The sequence below is a fragment of the Xyrauchen texanus genome, chromosome 2, assembly GCF_025860055.1.
Source record: "Xyrauchen texanus isolate HMW12.3.18 chromosome 2, RBS_HiC_50CHRs, whole genome shotgun sequence".
Lineage (NCBI taxonomy): Eukaryota > Metazoa > Chordata > Actinopteri > Cypriniformes > Catostomidae > Xyrauchen > Xyrauchen texanus.
In genome coordinates this window covers 37,720,941-37,746,271 of record NC_068277.1, presented here as the reverse complement: position 1 = coordinate 37,746,271, position 25,331 = coordinate 37,720,941, and the positions used below count along the sequence as shown (strand labels likewise).

Sequence of the window (25,331 nt, the reverse complement as noted above, 5' to 3'; positions counted from 1 at the left end):
TAATACGAAATAACATGGAAAAACAAGCAAATATTTCAGCTTTGGTGATTTCTTTTAAAAATACATATATTTAATGATTTTTTTAAAACCTTTAAATAAAATATATATTAACATTTTACTATGACTTAAAGGTTATTAAGAAATGATTAGTATGTATTAATATTTATACATTGTTATAATTATAAACTATTAATACATATATAATAATAAATACATAAATGACAACAAACATTTCTATAATTTCGTGAACTGACTATACAAAAGACAATATTAGCCTAAAAATAATTATAATGATTCAACCACATCCTTATGTCGTTGTAATGTCATCAGTCCTTTTTGCTCTTCATCTATTTTGTCAGAGCCACTGTCTCTCCTTGCTGAGTGAGATTACCGAAGTAAACGATGGACATACCTCCTCCTCTCCTTCAGTCAGTCAACAAATTCTGATCCTCATTCAGTGAAGGGTGTATTTGTTCAATGGGTCAAATCAATTATATGCTCCTTCACAGCCTGCACTCAAATGCTACTGGCTGGTGCTATAGTTAGTCTTTACAGAAATGTCCCAAAAGTCGTCTCTTGTTTCAAACCAGAGCTCTTGGTGATTTCCATGCTGATTGCAGAGTCACAGATTTTTAGAGGGCTGCCATGAAATTTAGGGGGTTGAATAGGGTCAAGCAATGCCTATGATTCTGAAGAAGAAGAATCATCATTGACACATCTTCTGACAGAAATTCAGAAAATAAGTAATAAAAAGGATTACTTTGTGGTTATTTGTATTATAAGGTTTGAGTTTGTTTGTCATAGTCATCTGGCCACCCTAATCTGTGCATCAGAACTGGTAAAAGAACACCGTGTCTCCTGTAGGACAGTTTACTAATTCCACTATGGTTATGGCTTAGATTATGAATATTCGTTTTCTCGATGTATGGCGAAGGATCGGCTCCTGAATATTAATTAGAGAACGTCACGTGACTGTAAGGTTAACATGCAACGTCATCATTACCTAATTATAATTCATGAGATAACCCCTCCCCATAGTAAGATTTGTAAAGTGGTCGCAAAGCAAACACACGTCCACCTCCATTGCTGTCTCGTTTGAAGTCTGTGTCGCATTTGTCGGCCGCAAAGTCATCGAAGCTGTCTCGTTAAAAAAAATTTTTTTTAAATGTGTCTTTCTTTTTCATATTTGTTATCTATTGTCAATGCATTTTATGTATATGCACTTAAATTTATACAGTTGTTAACCTTTTTTTTTGCATTCCCAATAAAAAATAAAAAATATTCGTTTTATTTTGTTTTAATTGAAACGAGACAGCCTCGATGACGTATGCGGCCGTCAAATGCGACCTCCGGAGGACCCATCCTTCCAAACGAGACAGCCCATATTAGGATAAATCCGGGCTGCCATGCAGGGTTGTTTTGACAGCAGTTGTGCAATATCTTTCCGACGTCCAGCTGTGTGTGTTGTCCAGCTGAAAAAAAAAAATTGTAAACCTCTACAGTTGCATAGTTACAACCCTTTAGTTATAACCCTGCTTAAAAAGTAAACCACGGGGAATTACAAGAATCTGAAGAAAAAAGAAAGATAAAGTTTGATGTTTATTTTTTCATTCCACTTCGGATTACGTAACTTAACGTACACTTGGTAAGTCGTGCATGCTTTCTTCACAGCGCGTGAAGTGTATGCTTATGTCTGTTTTTGCTCCACACTCACAACTGTCTGTCGACATGACACAATTTAATGGTAAAAAGCAGCAAACTAAGTGCTGTTCTTCGTGGCGGCGACACGTTCAAAAGCATTTCGTTTTGGTCATTTAAATATTTCCGTTTTAGAGAGCAAATGTTACAGTCTTTTAGAGGTCACTCATGGGAAAACTGGGAATGGGATCCAGACACTAAATCTCCTGATGCTCAGATGTCTCCATGCCGACAGGCCGTCTACTTTCACACCGGCCCTCTGCTGGACAGTCAGGGCACTGCAGGGGTCAGAGGGACCAAAGGTGAGCCCAGAACAGTGTTGTCATTATTTGTTGTTTAGAATAAGCAATTTATTAGAACAGAATAACACAAACGTCTGTGTAAAAGGGATATTTCACCCAAAAATGAAAGTTCTCTTATCATTTACTCACCCTCATGCCGTCCCAGATGTGTGACTTTTCTTTCTTCTGCAGAACGCAATCAAAGATTTTCAGAAGAATATTTCAGCTCTGTAGGTCCATACAATGCAAGTGAATGGTGACTAAAACTTAAAGCTCTGAGAAAAAAAGAAGAAAAAAAACACTGGATTTTTATTGATTACTTTTATCCTGCCTTTATGTGCTTTTTGGAGCTTCAAAATTTTGGTCACAAGTCTTTTGCCTTGTATGGACCTACAGAGCTGAGATATTCTTCTAGAAATCTTAATTTGTCCTGTGCAGAAGAAAGAAAGTCATAAACATCTGGAACGGCACAAGGGTGAATAAATGATGAGAAAACAAACATTTTTTGGTAAACTATCCCATTAAGGTTTCACTCAAGGTGAGCATTACTGGGAGATCGAATTCCTTGAGCCTCCATACGGAAACTCTGTAATGGTAGGCGTTGGTACCCAAAACGCACTGTTGCACACAGGGGAAAGGTTCATCGACCTTATAGGTGAGTACATGCCCTTCCCAAATGATTGAGATATAGGTAACCATTTGTAGGTGACCTTTTTTTGTCCTGAAATAATCTGGCCAGGATTTCAAAATTGGCTATAAATGTCCGGGATTTGGCTTTCTTCATATTGACGTGCAGTTAGGACTCTCATACATTGTGTATTTTATACTCCAACCAGTTTTCGTGTTCACTTGTCCATACATGATTATTCTGACAGAGAGCGACAGACTAAGAGTGCTTCTCTATTGGAAGGCTGCAGCCTCGTTAGGCAAAAAAAAAAACAGGTCTGTCTCATTCTAGCATTGCGTGTTGAGCAGGAGTCTAGCCTACAGCCTCAGAAGGACTGATCTATGAAGGACATAGCCTTACTCATCTGCAGCCTTCCATTTAAAAATCTTTAAATCTTTATCTCTTGCCCGTCCACTGGCTTTCTGCACGTGCAGCGGCAAACTGAATGTGTGTATGCAAAATGTTACCAGACATGCCCCAGTGTCTTCTTTTTGGACAACCACAATATGGTCACCCTATATTATCTAACCAAAGCAACTTGCAAGAAACTGCATTTATTTGATTGCTATGATAGTCCTGTGTCTTTGTTTTGAAGGCATGGACAGTCAGAGTTGGGGTCTATCATACAAAGGCTTCATCTGGCATAACGGGAGGAGTGAAAAATACACAGAGCCTTTTTACGAAAGAAATACAGTCATTGGTGTTCTACTTGACTTGAGCGCTGGAACACTGACGTTTTACAGAAATGGAGTGAATCTCGGGGTGGCCTTCACCAGCCTGGAGCAGGTAAAAAGAGTAACCCATCAAAAATATGTACTGGAATATTTAAAAAATGATTCTGTCTACAAGCTAATGGCATTTGAGAAATGTGTGTTCCTCACAGGTCAACAAGGCTCTGTTTCCTCTGGTGAGCTCTACTGCCCCTGAAACTGAGCTTCAGCTTGGTTTGCGAACCCAGAGGATGTCCTCTCTACAGGAACAATGCATACATACCATCACACAGTGCCTCTTACCTTATAGACATGCACATGAATTACCATTGCCCAAATCCCTGCTCTGTCAAATACATACACATGCACATACATAAGCAGGGCTTGACCTGTTACTCATTTACAATGCCGTTTACACACCTACATTCAATAATAACCAAAGTCTTCCTGGGGATTGTGCAGTGCAAGGAATCTCAGTTGTAGAACAGGGATTCAGATCTACCTCAAAAATTATTTTAACTCTTTAAGCTCTGAGGGTGTTTTTAAAGATCTCCTGTTTCAGTGGCATACCCAAAATCTAAGGCATATAACTGTACAAAAATAAATGAACAAGGAGGATTAAGTGTTTGGCATCATTTTATTGAAAACTTTATTTTTAAATGATATAGATTATAAGAAACTGCTGAAAAATACACACACATACGCGCATTTTTTGTTCTTATTTTTCTGATTTGACATATCTCTCTCAGTGTAAATAAGGTGACTTCGAAAAACTGCTTTTGTTTGGTTCCCAATCAAGCCTGTAACGTAGTTACAACAATGCATCCTAGTGTGCAAAAACGTCTCCAAACAAATGAAACATAATAATTGTACATAAGAATGAATAACACATGCAAACACAACAATGACTAACGGTTTGCATAGCATGCAGACATGATTTTAGTAATGAGATTTCACGAGATGAGTTTCATTCTGTGCCATTTGAATAATCATTGAGTTTGTGTCATTTACTTGACCTCATCTCCTGGTGGCAGGGCCAGCCCCTGGCATAGGCAACATAGGCAGTTACCTAGGGCGCCACAAAAGAGGTTTCTTTGTTGTTGTTGTTGGAGGAATTGTGCCCTGAAGACTGTGCGCCCCTCTGGCTAACATCTATGGATACATGAAATTATTTAGCCTATATTTTGTAGGTAGGGTGACCATACGTCCTCTTTTTCCCGGACATGTCCTCTTTTTCGGTGCTTAAAACAGTGTCCAGCAGGAATTTCAACATTTGCGATAATGTCTGGTATTTGGCTTTAGTTGCATTATGATGTGCATCTGGTCTAATACTTAATTATGTGTGTGCACATATTTGTATTGCTTTAACCCCTCTTTGTAAGTTCCACCTTCTCGCACACCAATTGGTTGATTATAAGAGGCTTGCAGCAACTATTGGCCAAATTGCTGCCTGTCAATCTCTCCACGAACGCACAAAGCGCTGTTGTTTTCGGCATCAAACAGTGCTTGACAGTAGCAAATGACAGCTGAGTGGAAACAATGCCCAAACAAAATTGCAAATTTACAGAAGATGTGCACAAATAATTCCCATGCTTTAGTCCAGGTCGAGATCCGTGGGAAGCAGAATGTATGACATGTAAAGCTGGCACTTGTGTGTCAGATGCTAATAAAGGTGTGATTTAGAAGCACACATTAGCTCTACGAGGCATAAAGGGTCAGCAAAAGGTGAAAGTTCATCAGGTAAATTAACTGAATACTTTTTCCAACCAGGTAAAATGTATGTTCACATTGCTTCATGGCCATTCAAACTTATAGTAATAGTAAATAAAGGCATCACATATTTTATTTTAAGTTTGCCTTCATAGTAACACTGTTGAACCCTATTATTCAACCCCACCCCAAAACACATATATGTGGTATATGAGCAACACCTGTTCAATGAAACGTAAATGTCAAAAACATGTACTTGGCTATAGCTCACTATATTTTTGTATGTGAGTGAAACAAATATGCTTGATTGTACTTTTTTAGAGCTTTCCAAAAACATATGGCACATGGCTATTTGATGAGTTACTGATTACAATAATATTTAGTGCAAAATTGTTCATAAATGATCAAAACAGTACACTTTTGATTTGCCTGCATATTTCAAAGCACTTGTTCAGTTTTGGTCAATGTCTACATGCATTGTAAAGTTTCTAAGCTTTCAAACGATTTGTGTTGGCCAAGACTGTATTTATTAATATTTTGATCATTATGCAGGCCCATCTGGGCTTATAAATTATTGTATATTTGTAATATTTCAATTCTATCAAAACAAGCTAAAGTGATTTTTAAAGCACATAACAATATAAAATTATCTAAAGGCACAAACAATTCTATATTTAAATCTGTTTATATTGATGGGAACAAAATAAATGAAAAGAGCAAACAAATAATGCAGACCACTTAACATTTGTCTTAATTAAATTGTAGTTTTTTAACTGGCTCCCCATCCTTGAGTAGCCTATGTTATAAAGTGCAAACAAAACCACAATGGAAAATGCATTTCACAATCTGTAACAGTTTATTACACTGAATTTATCACATGATATACAAAAGTAAAGATTTCAAAAGTAAAGGAATAATACCCTTTAACAGCCAAAATGGAAGAAAAGAACCTTCACAAAAGAAGTAATGCAAAGTTTCACCTGGAAACCAGAAATACGCGTCTACAGTAGAGGTAAACAGGTAGGCATTTGGATACAGATACAACAAAATGGCACAAAGTTCACAGATCCGTCCAAATAAAGGGAATTATCAGCAAATATCATTGCCAATTCATAAGGCACATAGACACATGGGTTTGAAGGAGCTTTGCGAAAACTATTTAAGCCACTGGTCCACTTGTCAATGCTCCGAAGTTCTGACATTGATAGGACATTTACATGAAACAGTAAACAGTTACAATTCAATAATCAAGGCATATGACACTTAAATCATTAGTGCTAAACAATTAGCACGTACCTGCTTTATGGTTCTTTTGGACGTTTAGCTCAATGAAACAACCATCCTTTGTGACTGTTTCATATCCTTGTATCAAAAAATTATAATGTGGATCTTCAAGTACAGAGCCCTGTGATAAATACTGAAATGTTGCTGTACTTTGTGTTTATGTACACAGACACCAGTAGTACGCTATGATATGTTTTCTCATAGATAAAAACATCAACAATTTCACCAACAGGACAAAATGACATCAAACGATTCTTTGCCTTTTCAACCTAGATTTGGGCTTTTGTTTCAAATGAGCCCATGTACCATAGCACGGGCTTTGACAGGCAGTACATCTTCTAATAACAAATAAAATGTATCACATAAACATTGTAACAATATAATCTTTGGCCAAAATAAATAAGTTGGTAGAATAACACAGCAGCATTACTAAACAAACCACACACACAACTTTGGCAGGTATTTGTATTTACTGTATTATCAAGAATTTTGATTGAAGAATAATTCATGCCAGACTGCTTCTCGTGATCAGTGTAAGCATCATGCTTCAAAAACATCTGTGAGTCATTAGAACATTTGTAGTGATATTGTGCTTGCCATATAGCATCTGCCCTGCTCCTGGAACCACTGAGACAACAAAAGAGATATCTGTGGAGGTGATAGCGATACAGTTATAGAAATAATAATATTATTCAGGAATCAGGATATGATAATATAAATGAAAATTAAATGAAAGCTTTTAAAGACAAAACATTTACATATACTTTATGTCAGAGGACAAAAACACGTTTAAAAGAAGTGTTTAAAGTTTAAGTAGTAGTGCTTTTTACTGATCCATAGCTTGTGCCAACTATGACTTACAAATAAGAGGAAGTACATTATCTCAAAAACTGATTAAAATTGTACCCCTTGAAAGACCAACTGAAATGAATTCAAACTGATCCTACAGCTGAATATCTACCGCAATGTAAGCCCCAAAAATGGCAACCTGTTTTCATTGTTGGTTCATTTATTTAAGTCTCTGCTTACAGACCTGATAAAATTTGTGCATTTGGCAACACTAAGAAAGACACTAGGGGCGGGACATGGCAACAGATGAGTGAACCTTTGGAATGATGAGGTGCAACAATAGGGTATGGAGTCAAAGTTCTGCTGCTGCTGCTCACTGGGTAAAGATCTCCTGATGTAGGTCAAGCAGGATGCGGGTGAAGTTGTTGATTGGTCCGATTGCGCTGAGAGTCATGGCTGCATCTTGCCCCCAGAGCAAGTTGGGCCCAAACACCACAGCCAGGTTGACATTGGTCATCTTATTGACTTCACTCACAGCAGACACCTGCACACGAATATGAATAAATATCAAAGACCTTTGGCTTAAAATAAGAAATAAGTAATATTTAAATTAGGTTAAAAAGTTTTAGACAAAATACTTGAGCATTTGGGGTTCACTACAAGTTAAGCTCAATCGACAGCATTTGTGGCATAACCACAGGATTACCACAGAAAATGTATTTCGACTCATCCCTCCTTTTCTTAAAAAAAAGCACGAATTAAAATTAAAGTGAGGCACTTACAATGGAAGTGAATGGGACTAATTTTTGGAGGATTTAAAGGCAGAAATTTGAAGCTTATAATTTTATAAAAGCAGTTTCATTAATTGTTCTGTTAAAACTCGTGTATTATTTGAGCTGTTAAGTTGTTTAAATTGACAACACACAGGCACATCTTGCGTTGTGAATATGCCAATGCCATAACAATGTGCTTCAAAATCTTAAACAGTCTCTAAAATAGAAAATTAATAACACTGAAAATGTAGACTCTCAAAGCCTAAAGAATCCACAACACAGTAACTAATCAGTACCTAATACTTAAGTATACTCATGTGCTATTATTGCAGGAATCTATTTTAGATTTATTGAAGTTTATAATTAGGCCAAATTAATTTTTGAATATTTGTTTTAGGTTTAGACTGTTACAGTTTGACATGTTTTTTTGTTGTTTTTTTGTTTTGTTTATCACTAAGTAATACTATAACTTTATTTTAATTGACAAAAATGATATGCCCAGTGTTTCCCACAGGATTGTATGAGACTGTGGTGGGTGGACCTTGGACCCTCTAGGGGGGTTCGGGGACATGTTCCACCGGAAAGAAAATTGTTTATATTTGAAAGTTAAATGCTTCAATCTGGTGCACATTGAGAGCAAAATTAAGAGGCTAGATCGATGAAGAACTTGGTGCTCTTGTAAACAATTTTGTGCTTAGTAATTTAATCATAAACAAATTGGTTGTATAGATATGAATGATGACATGGCAAAAAAGTCACATTCACAAAGCATGGTAAATGAGAAGGAGATTAACGCAGTTCACAAATGGTCAAAACACAGAATCGACTAGAGCATACATTTGAGCCAGTGCTCAACATTAAGCACTGTCATGTGCTTGTCCTCCAGACAATAAAATTGGTCATTCACTTGTCAGAGTAAAAAACATATTTCTCCAGAGAGACAAAAAGGACATTTAAGTTATATGCTCAAGTAACATGTCAAAGTCGATGTTGTATATCTATGCCCAACTTAATAGTGTACCTATGCAATCAACTCACTTATATGTGACAGAAATGTAAACTGCACTGTGTAGGGTAGGAGGCAAATGTCATATGATAATTATTTTATGTTATGTATGGTAGTCAAATAAATAAAAACCTCCATCGCCACCATTTTCTACAGGGGTGCTCACCCTTCTATGGAATGAGATCTACTTTTTCATCATGTTTTTGCAGCAAGATCTACCATGTATAATAAAGGCTCAAGATTATCACAATACCAACATTTCTGCAGTCTGTAGTGAAATTTGATGATTCTCAATACCAGGTTTTAAGTTCTGAAGTAATTATTTATGTAATCAGTCAGTATTAAAATAACAATAAAAACAGCAATGAATAGAAATAGATTAAAAATAATAGAACAAAAAAACAAATTAAGAAAATTCAGTGCTTTTTTTAACAGCAGACTGGGAGTGAGATATGCTTTTTTGAAGCAACGGCACAAAACACAATGTTAGGTATTTTTTATGTTATTATTGTCACAGTTTGTCTCCACAGTGTTCAAGGACTCTTATTTTAAAGTTTTCTCCTGCACTACATTTCCCATAATCCACTGCCCTATTCACTTCATCGTTATCCCCACCTGTATGCCATTCCCTCATCAGTTTCCCTGTGTATAAATATATATATACCCTCTAGTTTTGTTTATTATTTGTCAGTCTTTCAAGTGTAATGTTTGAAGTGTTATGTTGTGCTAAATTTAGATTAAGTGTTTGTTCCAGCATTTGTTCCACTCCAGCGATTGTAATTAAAAGTTTAAATTCTACTCCTGCGTCTCCTCTCTTTCTCTTCCACTCCTCGGACACCAAACGAATATGTGCCGGTTCCTTCTGGAACTGTGGCGTGACTCCATAGTCTAGATAATTAATGGGAAACACTGTATGCCATTTAATTCATAGTAAAATTGACAAATGATTCAATATGAAATCATGAAATATTTTCTAAATGTAAAAGACAATTTGGTCAAAAGACAAACTATGACTAAAACAAAAAAATGAGCACTTTCCAGCACAGTCCCAACAGGGGGATCAGGACCCCCACATGAGGTGAAGGGATCTCGTATAACCTTGAAGTGATTTATTTTACGATAATAACCAGCTGATTGCACATTATCACACTTATTACATGGCTATTTAACTAAAAAAAATTAATTGTTGAAATATTGAATTGCATTAAAATTATGCGAGAAGAAAAGAGTCTCCAGAAACATTGAATTCAAACTCAATTATTCAGAACTAATGGACTGCTCAATGTCACAACTGACCAATTAGAATTGAGTATTCCATTTAATAACTAGGAATATTACTTAAAAATTAAGGATTACACTTACATATTTAAGAAGACAGATTAGCATTACCTGAGCAAGAAACCGTATAAGGAAGTAGAGAGGTGCATAGTTCTCCTCAGGAAGGGACAGCAACATGTTCCGAATTGTTTCTGCCTGAGACTCACTGTCCACATCTGATAACACAATGCACAAATGCTGTGTGTGGGTGTATTCTCACTTTTGAGGCTAATTATACAACACTGTGCAAAAGGCACTTAGGCACTTAGAATGTTTCACAAAAGCATTTGTCTTAAGATGGTTATTTATATCTTCAGCTTTAGTGTCAATAGGAAATGTACATTTTAGACTCCCAAACATTATGTTTGCAAATAGAAAAGATTCGAATAGTAGAACAGGGAGCCCAGCAACAGATGGCATAGCCTCCAAAAAACCTCCACTGAACATGGAGTCAGTCTGAGATTACATAAATTGACAGAAGTAATTAAGACATCCTAAATAGATAGAAGAACTGCGGTGAATTCTCAAAGAAGCTTGGAACATCCTATCTGTCAACAACCAAGAAAAAGTGTGTCCAGGTGTATCTAGGGGAATTGACAAAGGTAGTCACACCAAATATTGATTTAGTTATTTTTATGTTTATTGGACTTTGTATGATGCTGATTAATAAATGAAAATTATGTATGGAATTATGTTTTTGAAGAAATCCTCACTATGCAATATTATTCACAAGTGCCTAAAACCTTTGCACAGTACTGTACACAGTGGTAAAAAATATGGTTTTAAGCAGCTGTTGAGCCAGTAAAGGAGGAATACAGACACATGTGTGCATGCTTTCTGGAATTGCTGGTATTTAGAGATGGTATGTGAATGTTATGTGTGTGTGTTTGTGTTCTCACTGTGGAAATTGACAATGTCATTGTAGAGCTGGTAGGTCAGAAGTGGTTCTGGCAGTTCTCTGAGGAATGTCTTCAAGATCACAGCTGCCAAGTGGATATTATCCATCTGAGAGAAACTCACTTCCTCGCCTAAATACAATCACACGCATTGTTACAGCACTGTAAGGACTGCTACTGATCATGAACGATCAAGGGAACGTGTGTGAGGGCATGTGACATGCATAGGCGGAAATCGCGGGGGGGTTGGGGGGGTCAGGACCCCCCCATCTGAGGGTTGTCCCCCCTAAAATATCATTAAAATATGTGTATTGTAAATAATATAATGATATATTCTTAAAATAATTGTTTAAGAAATAAAATAATACAAATGCAAACAGGGCAACAACAAAAAAAACCTTGGTGTCCCCTTCAAAAATTGCTCTTGAGAATTGTTATGTTTATTGCCCCCCCCCCCCCACAATTTTCGCCCCTGGTGACATGCACATCCACTTACCTGAGTTATATTTCAACTTTACACCCTTAACCAGAGAAACATTGGCAGAGCGCCGAAATATTCCCTCTGTCTGAAGACCTGAGAAGAGAACAAAACTTTAGCAACAGGGGAGCAAAACACTTAATTAAAACACATGGGCCCTTTTGCCATACATACAGCTATGGGCTTACCAGATCTTTTTAACAAAAACAAAGAAAAAAAAAACGAAGTGAAATTTATCTCATTATATCTTTCAATGTAATTCTTGCTGAGAGAAACAAAAGATAATTTAGTAAGATGCCTACCATGCTCCTGCAGATATCCAATTGTGTCACGCATCACTAGTGGAATTGGCTCAGAGTCTGCTACCCTTTGTCTCAATCTGATACACACAAAAACAACAACAGGAACAGAAATTGCTAGACCCACATATTAACAACAAAAGCTCCTTCCTAAAACATGGAGCTCTTAAAATTGACTATAAAATGTTAATTCGTTTTATCAAATACACTAATGAAGATGTCATTTTCAATTAACACAACTATAAAGTTGACACACTGAGACATTTGAATTGTTGCACAATGTTCTGCTAAACCAGTACGTGCTAAGCTCATCCACCAAGTTTGGAGGTATTAAGGTGATGGTATAAAATACAGTCAGGCCTAACCTGGGAAGGTATTTAGTCAGCAACTGTGACTGTGTGAGATGTAAGGAAATGGGTTAGAGAAACTCACGTAGACAGTGGTACACCAAACTGCTGGAAAGGAAGGGGAGGACTACGAGGAGATATTGGCCCAGGGATGGCAGATGGCTTCAGAGACAGACGGATCTTATCATCATACCTACAGAAAGAGCCTTGAGTGCATCTCATAAGAATTTTTTTCTGGCATGAGACATGACTGTGTGATTTGAGCACATACATATGTGTACTTATATGTATGGTTAATTTCTTACTCTCTGACTCTGTTGGGAATCACCAGTTGATCACACTTCATAATCTCCTCCAGCTCACTCAAGTAATTTATGTAATTTATTTTACGGCCAAACTTAAAGCTGTCAACAGAAAATAAGTACATAAGAGGTCAAATACAGGGTCTTTAGTAAAAAATGCATCATAGAGAAAAGATTATATTGATTCTACAGGATAAAAGGATAAGTTTAGAGCATGTAAGTTTCCAGTATAGAGTGATTAACAACTGACCTGATGATAGGTTTGAAGAGAATAAGTATTGTTCTGATAAACATGGTGGGATGGACAATGTAGAGTGCCTTGATATTTTTTTTATACCTGCAATAAACAAAGCAATACTGAAGCTTAATCAGGTTTATTCTAGTCTACTGCTGTGTAAAAAAAATGGCCCTCAATAAGAACAGCATCACTCACTTCCTATCAAACTCCCGGTAGGCATCTCGAAGCCAGCTGAGAGAGGGCTTGTTTTCACTGGTCAGACCATGATGGAAGTAGATGAGTGTATAATCACTCTCCACATACTTATCAAGAGTCTGCTTCAAATACCTAAACACAATTATCAATGGATAAACACACGAGAGTTCATTTCACTATCATCAAACTAAAAAAACATCACATAAGACACCATAAGCAGAGCAGATAGAAATTTGCACTAATTCTTTATATTTGTGGACCAACCATCAACTGCAGAAACATTTGATCCCATTTATACATTTCAGAATCGTTGTTCTAGATTTAATTTATATCAATTTGATTTTGTTACTATAAAGTTTTTGTATTTCTCCATTTACACCTATACTAGGACTGCACAATTATGACAAAATTGGTTGATTATTTCCCTTAATATTATAAACACAATTATTAATTTTGATTATTAGAATTTACATTAAAATATTTATTTTGTGAGTCAAATACAAGTCGTATTCTTTATGTAGGCTACACTTCCCAAAAACAAGTTGAGAACTTTGTTCCTTTATTACTTCATTGTGGTTATATTTTGTTAAATTGTAATGGAAGCTTTCCAGTGTTGTTTCGGCATTATTTAAAGGCATATGTGACTGATTGCAATGCTTAACCACTGAAAAAAAAAAAAAAAAAAAGTAAATACAAAATTTAGATACAACAGGAGTAGACCTAAGTGGAATGCGGTAATTGACACTTTTCAAGATTAGTTAATTGCAAGTTAATAAAATGAATTGTATTACAAAATTCAACTACCTACTATAATCTCTCCCTGTAGATGTCCCCCTCACTTATTTAAAGCAATTTGATAGCATAGTGAAATCCTTCATTTAGAATGGTAAACGTCCCAGATTACATTTCAGTAAGTTGCATAGGCTGATTGACCGTGGTGGGCTAGCCCTACCCAAGATTTTGTTTTATCATTATGCATTCGGTCTCAGGCATTTGGCTCATTGGTCGCTTCCACCAGAGAGAGCCCCTCTCTGGTTTTGTATTGAACAGGAAGTTCTTGCCCCTTTTCGCCATTGCAAAGCCTTTCTATTAAACTAATCTGAGAAGTTAGTTACACCCCGTTATCTCGCATTTGCACTCGGTATGGCCAAAGTGTCCAGAGTGTTTAAATTGGACATTTATTTATTTAAATATTGCCTCAAGCATATAGCTGAACCCAAAATTATGTATTAATAAGTCCCCTTTCTGCTGGACAGAGTGTATTGTGAGGGAGGTTAATACACTCGGTGACCTATATGAGAGTGTAATGTTGAGATCCTTTGATAATTTGGTTCAACATTTTGGGATTCCCAGATCTCAGTTCTTTAGGTATTTAAAGCTGCACCACCACCTCTGTACTATTTTGGGAGTAGCATACACCCCCTAAAGCGGCAGATACTCTAGGAGTGGTAATTGCTGCTTTTGGAAAATGTCATGAGGCATCAGTGTATTACTCCCTGTTAATTCAGAGTCTGGGGGACAGAGAGAAAGATTTAAACTTTGTATTGGAGGAGAGAGTGTGGGCTAGGATTAAAAACATATCAAGTCTGCATCTAGAGATACAAGGGTTCACATTATGCAATTCAAGATTTTACATTGATTCTATTGGACACCCTCTAGATTGTATAGGCTTGGCTTTAAAGACACACCCACCTACAGGCAATGCCAATCAGAAGATGGAGACACAACCCATTGGTGGTGTGTTAAGATCCAAGAATTTTGGTTGAAGGTTCAGAGTTTTATATGCGACGAATATAGGGGATAAACACATACAAATTGGGTCCTAACCAGTGTTAAGATCGGCAGACAAATTGTTCTAAGGGGATGGAAGTTGGCTACAGTGCCCTCATTTCAAGAGTGGTGCACAGAGATGGGGAGGGTGATGGCATTCGAGGAAATGTCATGTAGAAGGCTGGGGAACTTAGATTTATTTGATAGGAAATGGGGCAGCTATTTGGCATTCTTGGAGGGCTCTCGGGGTGGAGCAGTGGAGAAAGAAGTATAGTTTTAAATGTGTGGGATTATTATTATTATTTTATAGAGGTGGTGGAAAAATCGTTTCAACGATGCATCGCGATTCATACTCGTATGATTCTGAATTGATCCTCAAAAGAATCTGAATCGATTCTGAGCTCAGTTTAAATCACAGTAGAGCAGTGGCACATGCAAAAGACAGATGTAGAACAAAGACATGAGTTAAGTGCATACACTAGTCAAGTGCACAAACATGACTATTTGCACACCAGCAGTATCAAACACATGACCATTTGTGCCTGAATGAAACTACGATCCTTAAATTCTTTCACAAACCCACGCACATAGCATCGGGAGAATTTATTCATGATAAAAAGCCAACAAACAAGATGGAAGATGAGCTTGCACCCATTATTGCACTGATTAGCATGCAACGTGGGAAACACAGAATAAAAATAATGATGACGCAGCGGTTTGGGAGATGTTGGTGATGTTTTCATTCTAAAGAAAGAAACTGAAAAACTGAGATACTTGTTTAAACTATAGAACCATTTATTTAATCTTGTGGATGTTCCATGTTTTGTTCACAACTCATAATTAATGTAAAAGGCCAGTTTATGTAATGTGACTCCTTCTGTTTTTTTAAGACAGCTGTTAAATAAAAAGCTGAAAGGGAAACAATAGAGAGTAAAAAAATTAATTTTTAAGAAACTGAAAAAAGAAAGAAATTTAAGGACAAGATGCATTGTGATGCATCGAGAATCATTTAATAATCGAATCATTACCCTTTGAATCGTAATCGAATCGTGAGGCCAGTAAAGATTCACACCTGTTTAATTAATTATATATATATATATATATATATATATACACACTACCTGTCAAAGTTTTGAAACACTTACTAGCTAATTTTTTTTCTGGATTTTAAAATAATAGTAAAGTCATCAACACTATGGAATAATAGAAATAGAACTATGGGAATTATGTTGTGACTAAACAAAATCCAAAATAAATCAAAACTGTGTTATATTTTAGCATCTTCAAAGTAGTCACCCTTTGCCTAGATTTTGCAGACATGCACTTTTGACATTTTCTCAATCAACTTCTTGAGGAATCATCTTGAGGTGTGTGTTAAATGTTGATTCTGTGAATATGTTTTTCTTTTCTTTGTAAATTGTATGAATCAATACAAACTGTTAATCAGAATAATACCATTAAATATAGTAATGCTGTTATAAAAAAAAAAAGTACAATAGCTGATTCAGTGTGTTAAGATCTACTTAACACACCTTCATATAAACCATAGGTGAGCAAGTAAAAAAACTATGATGCCTACATGAGTAGTCTATGTTGGTCCAGCAGATCTTGGTGGGGTATGCGACAAGCGTTAAAAACAATGACCTTCCGACCAAAGTTATCATCACCTATAATGAAAGAAAGTGAGAAGCAGCAACAATAACAACAAAAAGAGAGAGAGGAAAGATAGAGAATAGATAGACAGGCAAATGTGACTGCTTTAAATTTAGAGTAAAACTAGCTGGTGATTCTTATTCTTTTAATAATGTTTCACCTGCAACCTCCACAATCTTATATCTTGCAATGTCATAGAAGGGGTCGTCCCTGGAAAGGTGTGAGGTGCCACCAAGACTTTTAATATCTGAAACTGCAGGAAAGAATAAAAAAATATTTTATTTTGTATTTTTGAGGACTCTTGAAAGATGTTAATATCCCAAATGCAAAGTGATATGTCTAAATGTACCACCTACATTAAAAGCAGAGCTTAAAAGGCATCAGTATGCAAGGTCAGAGATATTATAGTCAGGAATGATGCAGTGTGGCTGATTATTTAATACATACAGTACTGTGTAAAACTTTTAGTTTTCATTTATCACTTAATGTCATACAAAGTCCAGTAAACATAAAAAGCTAAATCAATATTTGGTGTGACCACCTTTGCCTTTAAAAGAGCACCAATTCTTCTAGATATAGCTGGACACAGTTTTTCTTGGTTGTTGGCAGATAGGATGTTCCAAGCTTCTTGAAGAATCCTCCGCAGTTCTTCTATCTATTTAGGCTGTCTCAAATACTTCTGTCTCTTTATGTAATCTCATACTGACACGGTGTTCAGTGGGGGATTTTTACAGGGCTCCCTATTCTTCTATTCTAATCTTTTCTATCTGCAAAAGTAATGTTTGAGAGTCTATTTATATTTCCTATTGACACACTAAAGTTGGAGACAAATGCTTTTGTGAAACACCTTATGTGCCTAAGAATTTTGCACAGTACTGTACATACACGTATCCATAGGGGTGGGACTTATGGGATGAAAATGGCTTCGGTGCTTCAGCAATACACAAGTCTATCACTGGCGAGTGAAATGTTAATATTTACTTGACAGTGGCTAATAACACGTTTTTTGGTCACAAATTTACTCGCAATGTAGGGGGCTGATTATATTGAGTGCGTCCGGAAAGTATTCACAGCGCTTCACTTGTTCCACATTTTGTTATGTTACAGCAACGTGAAAGAAGTTTGTTTTAAATCTTTGCAATATAAAAAAAAAAAAAAATACAAATAAATAAAATCACATGTACATAAGCATTCACAGCCTTTGCCATGACACTCAACATTGAGCTCAGGTGCATCCTGTTTCCACTGATCATCCTTGAGATGTTTCTACAACTTGATTGGAGTCCACATGTGGTAAATTCAGTTGATTGGACATGATTTGCAAAGACACACCTGTCTATATAAGTTCCCACAGTTAAAAGTGCATGTCAGAGCACAAACCAAGCCATGAAGTCCAAGGAATTGTCTGTAGACCTCCGAGACAGGATTGTATCAAGGTACAGATCTGGGGAAGGTTACAGAAACATTTCTGCAGCATTGAAGGTCCAATTGAGCACAGTGGCCTCCATCATCCTTAAATGGAAGAAGTTTGGAACCACCAGGACTCTTCCTAGAGCTGGCCGCCCTGCCAAACTGGGCGATCGAAGGAGAAGGGTCTTAGTCAGGGGGGTGACCAAAAACCTGATGGCCACTCTGACAGAACTCCAGCGTTTCTCTTTGGAGAGAGGAGAACCTTCCAGAAGAACAACCATCTCTGCACCATGCCACCAATCAGGCCTGTATGGTTGAGTGGCCAGACGGAAGCCACTCCTCAGTAAAAAGGCACATGACAGCCCACCTGGAGTTTGCCAAAAGGCACACGAAGGACTCTCAGACCATGAGAAAAGAAATTCTCTGGTCTGATGAAACAAAGAATGATCTCTTTAGCCTGAATGGCAAACATTATGTCTGGAGGAAACCTCATCACCTGGCCAATACCATCCCTAGTGTGAAGCATGGTGGTGGCAGCATCATGCTGTGGGGATGTTTTTCAGCGGCAGGAACTGGGAGACAAGTCAGGATCGAGGGAAAGACGAATGCAGCAATGTATAGAGACATCCTTGATGAAAACCTGCTCCAGAGCGCTCTGGACCTCAGACTGGGGCGAAGGTTCATCTAAGCACACTGGCTACAGGACACCTCTGTGAATGTCTTTTAGTGGCCCAGCCAGATCCCAGACTTGAACCTGATTGAACATCTCTGGAGAGATTTGATGCACACTGCATCAAATTAGTCTGTATGGCTGTCATCCCAGAAGGAAGCCTCTTCTAAAGATGAAGACAAGCAGACTAAGGACATGGATTACTGGAACATGTCCTGTGGTCTGATGAGACCAAGATAAACTTATTTGGTTCAGATGGTGTCAAGCGTGTGTGGCGGAAACCAGGTGAGGAGTACAAAGACAAGTGTGTCTTGCTTACAGTCAAGCATGGTGGTGGGAGTGTCATGGTCTGGGGCTGCATGAGTGCTGCTGGACTGGAGAGCTACAGTTCATTGAGGGAACTATGAATGTAAACATGTACTGTGACATACTGAAGCAGAGCATGATCCCTTCCCTTCGGAGACTGGGCAGAATTTCAGCATGATAACGACCCCAAACACACCTCCAAGACGACCACTGCCTTGCTAAAGAAGCTGAGGGTGAAGGTGATGGACTGGCCAAGCATGTCCCCAGACCTAAACCCTATTGAGCATATGTGGGGCATCCTCAAATGGAAGGTGGAGGAGCACAAGGTCTCTAACATCCACCAGCTCTGTGATGTCATCACGGAGGAGTGGAAGAGGACTCCAGTGGCAACCTGTGAAGCTCTGGTGAACTTCATGCCCAAGAGGGTTGGAAAATAATGGTGGCCACACAAAATATTGACACTTTGGGCCCAATTTGGACATTTTCACTTAGGGGTGTATTCACTTTGGTTGCCAGAGGTTTAGACATTAATGGCTGTGTATTGAGTTATTTTGAGGGGAGAGCAAATTTACACTGTCATACAAGCTGTACACTCACTACTTTACATTATAGCAAAGTGTAATTTCTTCAGTGCTGTCACGTGAAAAGATATAATCAAATATTTACAAAAATGTGAGTGGTGTACTCACTTTTGTGAGATACTGTATATACACTTTTATATATATATATATATATATATATATATATATATATATATATATACTAGGGGTGTAACGATACACTCAGCTCACCATTCGATACGTATCACGGTACTGGGTTCACAATACAATACGCATTGCGATATTTTGAACAAAATTTAAAAAAATGAAACAAATTCAAATAAAAGATTTATTTCCAAAGCATTAACAATTTTCAATAACGTTCTTTGTTGTATTTTAACCTTCTGTATGTAAATTAACAACTGACTAGGTGTCACTGAACAATAAAACTGAATTGTAACATGAAATTAGATTAAGAAATTCTTAAAGCAGTAAAAGTGCAAATAAAACAAACAAAAAAAAAAAACATTAAAACAAATATTGTTCTATTCAAGTAAGTTCAACTCAACACAAACAGCTTGTGGGTTTGTTTAGGTTACTTACAGTTACAGTACACCAACATGCAAATGGAGTGACAAATGCAAATACACAGGTTCTCACACAATTAGTAATGCATTCATACCTGCTGTAACTAGTTCGATTTGTTCTTCAACCGGAGGAAAACCTCTTTGCGTTGTTCAGGAAGTGGGGCAACAATCAAAATCTGGGGTCCAAGGCAGTACTCTCTAAAAGATCATTCTGTTCCTCTGTGCATCTGCTTGAGAGGTTTTGCAGGATGGCTGTCTTCATGTTAGCTATAGTTGTAGAGTATTTCTCGTCATGCTCAGTTCGATCGTAGATTTCAAGGGCACAATGAGTGACAGGACGGTGGTGACTTTTTTTTTAGCGGTTTAAGAAGGTTTACTATTTCTTCGACATCACTGATGTCGGCGCTATCCAGAGTATCGTGTTGACGGCCATTTTTGCGCACCTCTGTGCTCAAGAGGGCTGATGTTATAGCCGCTTGTTGCTCGAGATACTGTTCAAGCATTGCCATTGAGCTGTTCCATCGTGTAACAACATCCAACAACATCCATGATAAGATTATGTGATGCAATCTCAAGCATCTTATACTTTACCACGAGCACAGCTGTTGCTGTGGCACTGCGGTGAAAGAAAGCCATGACTTTTCTCACATGACAAAGCAAGTGACACAGGGAGCATGCAATCTTGCTTGCTAAGCAAGATTCAATGTGTGCAAAACCCTTAATATGAGGAGACAACCCAGCTTCTCTCACTGCCACTAATTTAATGATTTACATGTAACGTTTACTGTGAAATGAGAAAATGAATTTTGATGTAGTGGAATTTTATTGTAGTGTGTGTAAAGAGCCCAAGGGGCAGGCTTCTGGGGTTGGAGAGGGGCGTATCGCGGTTCGGTCTTCAGGAACCGTGACACAGGATCGTGGATGTTTGTATCGCGATTTTGGTTGCGGTTCGCGTAACGTTACAGCCCTAATACACACACACACACACACACACACACACACATATGTGTGTGTGTGTGTGTGCGTGTGTGTGAGCCTTTCTATGCTGTGTGAGTAATGTTGTTTGACTTCTTGAGTTTTTTTGCTGGCTCTTAAATAGACCACTACAGTAATCTCAACCGGAAACATTCACCCTCACTTGCTTCTAAATATAAAAACCATATGATTGGTATTTATGATTATGTTATAGCTCTTGGCAAATTAATACTTTTGTGAGCACAGTTCAAATATCCTTCTGCGAAACTAGCACAATTCTGTGAAATGAACCTAATTTAAAAAATACCTATCCTCTAAATGCACACACACAATTCATACCCTTGAGCACTTACCAGATTTGCTCAGGCTAACAGGGTCATCAGGTGGCCACTGTTTGTCCTGTACCAGTTTGAGCTGGTCCAGAGCAGCGCTAGGAGAGTCGTCCCCTCCAAGATCATCATGCAGATCTACCAGCAGGTCAGATGACATGATGGTCTTCTAAGACACCACACTTCACACACAACTATAAGACAAAGAAAGGCATGGTAAAATACAAACTACACAAACATTTATTTTTTTAGGAATTTGTGTGAGCTTCCTTTTCATTAAGTTTCTGTCTGTGCAGCATTAAATTATGTACATTCAGCTTTTTCACATGCACACACACAAAGTGACTGGCTGACACACACACAATAACAAATAAGTTTGCCTTAGTTTGTTTCGTAACACAGGCTTGCAATCTATGAAACCCAGATAGGTGCCACTTAAAACAAGTAGCTTATATTCCATAATACAGTCAGTGCATAACACATCATTATTTAGAGACATGCCTATAATAAAAAAAATGTCTTGCTTCAGATTCAGAAGATACTGCTTTATGCATTTGCACTCACTCGTAAATGTTTTTTATTTTTTTTTACATTTGAAAGAATGGTCACTAAAAATAGCCATTAATGTATCTATACATAAACAAAATAATTAAAAAATTAGTGTTGTCATATCAGCTTCAACCAAGAGGTTTTTGCAATGTCTTTTTAAGAAGTATGTAAACCTTATTCAGAATAGGTTTTTATTTATATCTGACACAGTTAAAATTCTAAGAAGCAGGATAAAAGCCAAATGCATAAATGTAATAACAGTGAGAACAAAATCTTCAACTGACGAAAGGTCATTAGGTAATCTGTACATCACTCCTGATAAAAGAACACTGTGCGAGCTTATCTCTGTTTTTCAGCTTTGTTGCAATCGCTGACAAACATCATCAAAATCATCAATGGTTGGGATGTTCAAACAAACAGAGTAATATTTGAAAGGGCTACAATTAACACTTTTCAGGAAAATCTATTTACTTAAAGACGTCTCTGTATATTAACTTGGGATACAGGAAAGAATTTTAACATTGAAAAAACTACACACATCATCAGCTTAAAGTAGCTAGTCAAACTGTGTTTGGTGCAAACACTTATTCAAACACAGCCTTTGGTTCTGACTAAACAGCACCAGTCTAAATTCAGTTCTGTTCTGCTCTCTAGTCTCCTCTTAATTCATTGCCCATTTTACAAGATCATCAGCAAAAACAATGCTCCTCATACACAGTTGTGCTATAGAGGCATCGAGGCTACACTCAGTTAAGTCTATCATTCTGCAATTCAATAAAAAAAAACAAAGACTCTGATGAGAGCTTCAAAACAAGAGCCCGAAAGAGACCCCAACATATCCAAAACCACCTTTGTCCTTTATAAATAAAACGTAACATAAGAATGTAATATTAAGAAGTCATTGGCAGAATAATATCAATAATTCTGTAATAGCTCCTGCTTTTCTAAGCACATTTGCACTTATAATGCTATTGCCACCTTAGCAGTGGTGTCCCTTTCATTCACAAATCTATAGGTGCCCTTCTAGTCATGCAGAAAATTAGGTGAAATTTTAATAATAAAGAAACAATTATAAAATGAAATTACCTAAGATTTTCCTCACAATAATAAGAACAATGTTTTAATGTGAGATTTCCTTGTAAATCGCGGAAGAATTCAAGAAAATTAGGTAGAGGTGCCTTTAACAGTGGATTACAGTAGATCGGGTCAAAATACAATCTAAAGAAATCATACTATACCCTTCTCAATCCAGAGGGCTGAGCCTTTCAAGTATGTACACTGAAAGGAACATGACACCATTACTGTATAAATGAACCCTTCGCTAACAATCTTGAGGAAGGGCCCTTCGAGAAAGGGATTCATTTTCTCACTTTTGTTTGGAACAACTCTTCGAGTGGTGTCCCCTTCCCACAGTGCCCTTCAAGGGTGCATAAATGGCTGAAGTGGCAATGCCTCAGAAGAGTAACAGGTCAGATAAAATGTCCACTCTGCAGTTTTGCAGTGCAAGTTCTAAAAAAAAATTACAATACTCAATTGCTACTCCATAACCACCAAAGCGTACGTGCAGTGCAGACAGCTTTATTAATTACTTAATTATAATGGGAGCGGTCACTTTGCTTTTAGTCTATATAGAAATGAAATACATCTTTCATAGAATACTATCATAAACTGAATGAGCTGACTGATTCAACCAAAAACTTTTTTTTTTTTTGTTAAAACTAACAAGCCTCTAAGCCATTCTAAAATCTATGCCGGCTATGGGTTTTTATAATGGGGTTTTTGAACTTATGAGTAAAATAAGGTCTGTGGTAAACATTACTTGACAATACGTGGACGTTTTGTTCTACAACATAAAATACAGTCTTTCATACCTCAAATGTGAATTTTGGAAGTCGCCATATGTTTAAAAAAAAGTATGGCTTCAAAATTCACATTTGAGCTATGACTGTGTAATTTATGTTGTAGAACAAAACGTCTACGTATTGTCAAGTAATGTTTACCACAGACCTTATTTTACTCATAAGTTCAAAACCCCCATTATAAAAACCCAGAGGAAAATCATGAAGGGACCCAAGGCGAATTATTTTCCGGGTTTTAGAACTACAAGCTGAACGGCTCAATAGAAAGTGTCAGTCCTATAAAGAGGATGATGAGATCAAAGTGGAAGCAGGAGAGACGACAGGATGAAGTGACGGAGTGGAGATGAAAGTGAAAAGATTGATGAGACAAGAAAAAGATTATCAATGTGGTGTTACAAGGGTAATAACATGGTAATAAATCATGTTTTCATGGTTCTCTTGCCATGGCTTTCCTATAGCACGTCAAAAAAACAAAACAAAAAACATGTCATTACCACGGACCATGTCTAAAAACACTAATATCGTGGTACTTTTTGTGATACAGATAACAGAATAGGCTATTATTTGTGATTCAGGAAATAATGGATCAATTAGGATATGTATATAATAAATGAAAACACTTAACTAGTGTAAATAAATATAAAATTAATTGCATATACAAGCAGATTGTGTGGTTTCTTAAGATCAGCAACACTACCATGCGATGCTAGTAAAACTGCTACGGGAAACGATGTCGAAATCATCTATCTTGAGTTATCTGTGACATCTCAGTAATCCTGAGTACAAAGCTTCTGTCTGACAACATAACCGGTCATGCAGGCACACAAACACACATTAAAGTGTACCCTGCACAAACCTCAAGCATTTAAAAGTGACAGACATAAAATGTCAGACGTTTAGGGTTTCTTTTTCATCTCTTGTGCTAAGAAGTCTAATACACTCCCTGCTTCGTCTCGGCTCTGGACAGTGTCAGATTACACTACGTTTCTAAGGCAACGCAACATCTGTACTTGTTGAAACCCTTGTGTTTACCGAGCAAAAGGCGAGCAGAGTAGACATAAACATATGACAAGAAATACATGTGATTTAAACGAAGACACATTATTGTTAAGTCTTAGTGACTTGCTGTGTTCAGTCGACAGCCTGCTAAGCTAACTAGCTACCGTTTTAATTTATCGGGTTGGAAAATCAAATGAGTGTTTCCCCACCGTTGCGCAGAACCCAGCTAGGTTTTATGAAGCCAAATAAAGAGATTGGGTTTACCTAACATTCAGCGATCTCACAAGTCTTCACAACTCTGCCGATTTTACCAACATAATTCGCTACTTCCGGTTTGAGATCCGTGTTTTCGTGTCAGTGTAAACGCCCCGGAAGCAGCAGAAATCACCCGTTGGACAATGTGCGTGACCACGACCCCAATAATGTTTCATTACAGTAACCGGAGGTCTCCCAAACGACGATTTTTTTAAATTGATGCATTCATTGATAAACAGTATAGAAAGCATATAATTCACAAAGGCAAACAATAACAGGGGAGCATAGTGCTGACAAAAAAAAACAAAAAACATTAAAATATATATTGGGAGATAAATGTACAGATATCTTGCCAAAAAGTGCAAGATTGGGGACAAGTCCAAAATAAATGATGCAGGTCTTCTTGAGCCATTTGACAAAATTAGCAGTCCACATCAATG

At 37.2% G+C, this 25,331-nt stretch overlaps 2 protein-coding genes across 5 annotated transcripts; one reads left to right on the top strand and one right to left on the bottom strand.

Moving 5' to 3' along the window:
* Nucleotides 1–1,423: 1,423 nt before the first annotated feature.
* Nucleotides 1,424–4,102, top strand: si:dkey-23n7.10 (SPRY domain-containing SOCS box protein 3). 4 transcript variants are annotated; one of them, XM_052153225.1, is made up of 5 exons: nucleotides 1,426–1,645; nucleotides 1,834–2,000; nucleotides 2,506–2,634; nucleotides 3,242–3,432; nucleotides 3,530–4,100. In XM_052153225.1, the coding sequence occupies exons 2-5, from the start codon at nucleotides 1,841–1,843 to the stop codon at nucleotides 3,731–3,733; spliced, it is 684 nt and encodes a 227-aa protein (XP_052009185.1). In that variant the 5' UTR covers nucleotides 1,426–1,645; nucleotides 1,834–1,840; the 3' UTR covers nucleotides 3,734–4,100. The 4 variants fall into 4 exon arrangements, with proteins under 4 accessions (XP_052009194.1, XP_052009185.1, XP_052009203.1 ...); XM_052153243.1 differs by having other exon boundaries at nucleotides 1,850–2,000; nucleotides 3,530–4,099; XM_052153216.1 differs by having other exon boundaries at nucleotides 1,426–2,000; nucleotides 3,530–4,099.
* Nucleotides 4,103–5,903: 1,801 nt separating this feature from the next.
* LOC127661472 (rho GTPase-activating protein 1-like) lies at nucleotides 5,904–24,988 on the bottom strand. The gene is made up of 13 exons (XM_052152216.1): nucleotides 24,901–24,988; nucleotides 21,254–21,423; nucleotides 16,574–16,666; nucleotides 16,340–16,427; nucleotides 12,991–13,122; nucleotides 12,808–12,894; nucleotides 12,561–12,659; nucleotides 12,341–12,448; nucleotides 11,912–11,988; nucleotides 11,628–11,705; nucleotides 11,135–11,263; nucleotides 10,308–10,411; nucleotides 5,904–7,683 (listed from the first exon to the last, which is right to left on the bottom strand). The coding sequence occupies exons 2-13, from the start codon at nucleotides 21,387–21,389 to the stop codon at nucleotides 7,513–7,515; spliced, it is 1,302 nt and encodes a 433-aa protein (XP_052008176.1). The 5' UTR covers nucleotides 21,390–21,423; nucleotides 24,901–24,988; the 3' UTR covers nucleotides 5,904–7,512.
* Between the last annotated feature and the right edge of the window lie 343 nt (nucleotides 24,989–25,331).